General features: G+C 52.5%; 1 protein-coding gene across 3 annotated transcripts in view; it reads right to left on the minus strand.

Annotated features, from left to right (window-relative positions):
- The window catches only part of RAPGEF5 (Rap guanine nucleotide exchange factor 5), a 161,776-nt gene extending 156,260 nt beyond the window's left edge, over nucleotides 1–5,516 (minus strand). For 2 of the 3 annotated variants that reach the window (XM_048070211.2, XM_048070209.2), the window contains exon 1: nucleotides 4,129–5,509. In XM_048070211.2, coding sequence (XP_047926168.1) covers nucleotides 4,129–4,338 — 210 coding nt within the window. In that variant the 5' untranslated portion in view covers nucleotides 4,339–5,509. Of the gene's footprint in view, nucleotides 1–4,128 lie in introns of all 3 variants that reach the window. The other variant, XM_048070208.2, reaches the window with a different exon arrangement.
- Between the last annotated feature and the right edge of the window lie 484 nt (nucleotides 5,517–6,000).

Here is a 6,000-nt window from a genome sequence, read left to right on the forward strand (position 1 = left end):
GGTCCATGGTGAAAATTTCGCAGTATCAAACACTGTATCAGAGCAGCACCATGATGTACAGAAGATTTTCCAGCAGCACTACTGTGACAAAAAACATCTACACCACTCACATATAACAATGCTGTTTTGGTTGTGTGTGAGTGTAAACCTAGAAAGCAGAAGAGGTCATTTAAAATGTGTATGTGTCTGTGTATGTGTGCAAGGTAACTATCCCTCTGACTTCTGAGCGCCGGAAAAGACAGCAAGGCCAGTTCATGACTTGTGTACGCATGCTTACTGCTTGTACACATAACACATGCTTCAAGGAGGCAAACTGGAAAAACAGAAGGCTCCTACTTACCAAAGATTTTCAGAAAGCATGTGGCAGAGGGAAACAGCTCCGTAGGACACACTGAGCCAACATAACACATCCCTCCTCTGCCTCTGCACAAGCTCTGGTGGGTTGCAATATGTCTACTAGGCAAGGAACCCAGCTGAATCCACCCACCCCACCAAAAAATAAATAAATAAATAAACATATATATATATATATATATGAATAAAACTAACACAGCAAAAGACTGGATGATTTTCTGCCATTTTATCCAGCAGAAACAACAAAGCACCAAGCAGAGGAAGAGGAGTAAAACCCACCCCTCTTTCAGCTCCCTGTGAAACTGCAACCAAACCTTCAATGCCATCTCAGACATCTGTGCTAGACCTGCCCTTAGACCTAATTTAACAACATCCACAGTCAAGGACAACACCAACATCCACTGCAAAGTTCAGGAGCTTTAAAAAAAAGCATTGGGCTTCCCCAACAGAGGGATTCGAGGTTAGCTTTATCTAAATGACTAGAGTACTATAGAGCATTGGTGTTTACCTGGGTCCACATTTCCCATTTACCTGGGAAAGTGCAAGCAGGATGGTTGCTGCAGCTTTTCTACAAGGTGCTTTTCCGTCTCAAAGTTCTTCAAGTGTATTAAAATCAGACACATTCTGACACAGAAAGCCAAAAACGCCCTCCTGTACTTTGGTTTTGGGGTTCACTGAACTGAGAGAAGAATGCCTGCTTTGTTTTATCTCTATTTTATTCCACATTGTTCAATTATCCCCATCTCTGGTCACAAGTTGTCAAACAGCCTGGTGCCAAGGACTGAGAGGCCTAAACAGATTTAAAAAATATTATTCCACCCCATACTGGTTTGCAAAATTTATTCCATTTTTTGTATACTACTCAGTGCTCTCCCCCTCGCCTGCACCACAGGAAGTATTCTAACAGCATGCAGTGAAGTACATCCTTAAAATAATTATAGCACCCTTAACACTTCCATTATACTTTATTATCCATGCCCTCCAAGCATGCATGCATGCAGATTATCCTTGTGTTATAGATGAGGAAGCAAACTGCACTGCAGGCGGTCCCTCAGCAAGTCAGCATCAGAGAGAGACCCCCCCTCTTCAGGTCATAATATTTTTCTAGGAAATTAAACAAACCAGAATTTCAGCTGGTCAGCATTTATTTGAAAACAGCTCACCTAAGTGAGCAACATTCCTGATGAATCCAGCTGGACAAATAAGACTCTCAGCTTGGTGGTTGAGCAAACAACAAAAAAGGCACAAAGAAAAAGTCACAAGACTAAGATCAGACTAAAAAAATTTTTTTGGGGTGGGGGAAAAATGGATATTTCATAAACAAGCAAAAGAAAACCCTCCAAAAATGAACTTTGGATTAACCTGGAATACTTTGCTGAGGTGGAATTATAAATCTTTGTTGCATATTTGTTTTATTCAACCCTTTCCCAACCTTATTTTAAGGCTTTTCCAATTTGACAGTCAGGTTTAAAAGGAAAAGAATAATTAAAAAAAAAAAAAGAAAAGAAAAAAAAAAAAAAAAGCTCTTTATTTTATTAATTTAACATATCTATTCCCTGTCCCAAATATTGACATTTTCAGGGTTGAACTTATTCTCCAAATGAAGTGGAAATACATGGAAAGTGCCATTCCCCTAAAATTTCATCTCTGGGGGGAAAAGGCACGTGGAGAAGGGTGTAGGCAGGAATCAACACGGGCACTACTAACGGAGCCAGACTTCTCCCTGGGGAATCATGTGTGTGGAAAAGATCATCCGTGCACCCCAAGTGTTCACTCTGTTTCAGAAGGGAACGAGCAACACTGACATCCCCTACTGGGCTGCCAGCCCTGCCTGCACCCCATGACACACCACTAGAGACCTGCATCGCTGAGTAATTCCAGCTGAGTCCTGGGGAGAGGTAGAATCCCTGGAAGCCCAGAGCTGGCAGAGCACAGCAGTCCTGTCCTCCACATGGCACCAAGCCACCAGCCAGAAGGTCCCCCTGGAGCCACGCGGGATCTCCGTGCAGCACTGCCCATTGATCCAAGATCTGCTGGATTGACTCCAGGCAAGCTCACAAATTTGCCATACTCTCTCCAGCTATCCTCCTGTCAGGATAGACAGGCGAAGAAAAACTTTGCAAGGTGAACCACGGGGCAAAGCAAAGCTACGGATGATACCACCAGTAAATTTGCCAGCCCATAACAGGGCACATCAGCACAGAAGGGCAGAACCTCAGCTGTTAGGAAGCAAGGCAGGAGCAAGGCTTCATCAAGGATGACTGAGGAACTGCATGACCCAGGAGCCACCCAAGCTTCTCATGGAGGTGTTAGCTCACCCACTCCAAATATTTACAGAGCAAATGCTCATAGTGATCACTTATCAAATGCTTTCGGTAGCAGTGGAGAGTAACCACGATGATCGACCTAGGCCTGCTCTGCACAACATCTCCCTGAACTGGTACAAATCCCTTGTGCTAAAATGGTGTTTTAGACCTGCTCCAAACGAGCACAGGGACCAGCAGCTGCTGGGCACTGCTTCTCTTCTCCTCACAGGAGGGCTCACTCCACTGCTCTCCTGGGGTCCTTTAGAATAAATTAAGCTCAACGCAGAATTCAGAAAAGGTCTCCTCTTCTCTGGAAGATGGACACCTGTAGTAAACTTCCTGTTAGGGCAGAAAGGACTTGGCCATGTAACATTCACTGAATCCCCTTAGCCCTGTGTTCGGATGGACACTTGCCAAGTGGATTAAAATTTAACCCGAACAATAAAAATCATCAGGCATCTACACACTGACTAGTCTTTATTCTGTGGGTTAAACTCACCTGAGGAAAGTAACTTACTCTAGAAGAAGGCTCTGAAACAAAACATTGCTCAGAAATAGTTCTTTTCCTGTAAAAATACGTACTATCTTAATCCCGTTTATCTTCCCTACACATACATCTTCTTACAACAAAGCAGTCACACAGCAAGTTTCATTTTAAATTCACACCCTGCTAGATTTCACAACAACTTCCCCGTGCAGAGAAAGCATTTATTTACATGGGTAGAGTGCTGCAATGTTGATTCGGGCGCAGACACACATCGTAAAGACTTCTCCCCGCTGCCTACAGAGGTGGCTGTCGGTGCACCGCAGCCCCACGGCAGCTCGCCCGCTTCCCCACGCAGATGAAGCCAAGGCCGTGGGGATGACGCCAACCCCTTCGGTTCGGCTACCAGACGGTGGGGTTGAGGCCAGGTTTGTGTAAGTTTTGCGGTGACTTGACGCCAGTCCCACGCAATACATCTCCAAGCACAAGCGGGTTGGTTTTCCAGCCCAGTAAAGCCGTTCCATCAGCCTTCCCCAAACCAAACGAGCCCACACCGGGGATCCCCACGCAGCCCCCCTCCCCACGGCCCCGCTCACTGCCAGTGGGGGCCCAGAACCCACCCGAGCTTCGAGCGCTCGAGGCCACGACCTCAGCCCCGAGGCTCCCACACGTGCCCGGCCCACGCGAGTCCTGCCAGGCCGGGAGGGGAAGGAGGGACGAGCACGGCCGCGGGGGGCAGCGGCGGGCGCTACTCCGTTTGTCGGCAGGGGGCCGCCACCGCCGCCCGGGCACCCCCCGCACCCCCCCGCGGAGCGCCCCCGCCGCATCCCCACGGCCCCGCCGGGGCCCCACGGGCACGGCACCGCCCCGGGCCCCACGGGCCGGCCCCGGTGGGCAGGCCGCGGCGGGGGCGCACCCCGCGGGCTCCCTCCATCCCTCCCTTCCTCCCCGCATCCCTCCCTCCATCCTCCCTCAGCCGCTCACCCGGTGGCCGGCGGCGGCCGCGCTCTTCCTGCGCAGCGTCAGCCCGCTCCGCAGCAGCGCCGGCAGCTCCCGCAGCTTCTGCCGCAGCTGCACGGGCGGCGGCGGCGGCGGCGGGTCGGGGGCTCCCCCGCCGGGGCTCCTCCAGCCGCGGGCCGGCTCCGCAGCCTCACACGGCGGAGGCGGCGGCATCCTCACGGAGCCCCCAGCCATGCCGCATCCCGGCCGGGCTCACGGCGCGCAGCCCCGCTCCGCCTGCCCCCCGCCCACCGAGCGGAGCGGAGCGCGGAGCCCCGCGGCCCCCGCACGCCTCGGCCCCGCCGGCCGGGCGGCAAAGCCCCGGCAGGAGCTGGGGGAGCCGCCGGCCCCCCTCCACCTTCACCGCCCCCGCCCCGCGCCGCGGCTCCGGCGGTGATAAAGTGCAGGTAATGGGGAGGAGGAGGAGGAGGAGCGGGCAGGAAGAGGCAGAAAGTCCTGTTAACTCCTTTGCGCTCAGGTCCGGCGCCGGGCTGGGACCGGCTGGGGTCGGAGGTGGGCTGCGGGGGGCCAGGGGGTCCCCTCACGTCCTGCCGGGGGACCCGAGGTGGCCGTCCCTTCGCCTCCGCGCTGCTGAGCGGGCGGCACGTCCCGGGGGGCGGCTGGCTTGCAGTCCTTCAGGTAATCCCTGGAAGAGCTGAGGAGGGAGCCTTCGGTGCCAGAAGCCGATCCGTTCACTCCTGGCGCAGGGAGGAGGCAGGCATCGAGAACCCAGTGCCTTCAATTACTGGCGCTGTGTTTCACCCCTGCCTGATCCCTCGCAGTGGTGCAGGTGTCGCTCCCTTGCTGCCAGACTCTTCTTGTCTGTGTCCTTCAGAGCCCTCAGTGTAAGGTGGGGCTCCGCTTGCACACATCTTCTGCCTCAGAGCTACAAAAAACGCTGACCTGCTCTTCCAGGTTGAATTCACCAGTGCCTAAAAGTCTCAATAAATGGCATTATAGTCAAGCCACTCTCACGGAGACATTGCAGAAAGCTGTCCCCCTGTCCCACCTGTGAGGTCCAGATGTCTCAGGGACCAGCTCCACCACTCATCCACCCTCACAAGGAGCTGTCTTAACCATGTAACTAACCCTACAAAAAATAAAATATTTTTCTCCTCACTTGTGCTTCTTAAACCAACTCAGCTGGGATCACAGAGGTAGCAGAAGATGTGCAGACGTGCACAGCCCATGTCAGGGTGCAGAGGTGCATAACAGCCGCTTCCGGCACCAGTGTGGCATTGGGTTGTCTGTCCTCTGTATGCAACAGCAGCAGCCCGGCCTTTTGCCTATGCTGACCTGACAGCAGGCTGCTGGAAAAAGGTGATCCTGCCTGCAGCCACTGGACGTGTACTCCCCTCACACCCCTTACACTGGATCTGGTGCCTGTCTGACTCCAGTCAGCTGGTCAATCTGGTGGAAAAATTACACTTCAGAGAATAATGAGTTTTCCATTGGCCAGAGAGCTGAACTGATCCACCTTGTGACCACACAGCTGCAGGATTGGGGCAGGCAGCAACCTGGAAGTGAGGGAAAGCAGAATTACTCCTTTCTGCAGCCATCCATCATTAAATCAGCTCATCTGCATCCTCTGCATGTGACTTCATGAGCAGTGCAAAGCAGGCTGAGCCGGGTACTCCTGAAAAGGGCTGGTTTTGTCCAGCCACATTCTGCTGCCACCTCCTTCCTGCTAGTACCAACAGTCGCTGGCCATGACATGAGCCAAATCAGAACTAATCCACCTGAAAGTTAACTGTAAAAAATGTTCATCTATTTTAGCTGGCTGATGCAGCCCATCACACGAAACCTACAGCTGACACAAAAGACAGAAAAGGGACAGGAACGTGCTATGCAGTGACA

This window comes from Anser cygnoides, chromosome 2 (genome assembly GCF_040182565.1).
Source record: "Anser cygnoides isolate HZ-2024a breed goose chromosome 2, Taihu_goose_T2T_genome, whole genome shotgun sequence".
Lineage (NCBI taxonomy): Eukaryota > Metazoa > Chordata > Aves > Anseriformes > Anatidae > Anser > Anser cygnoides.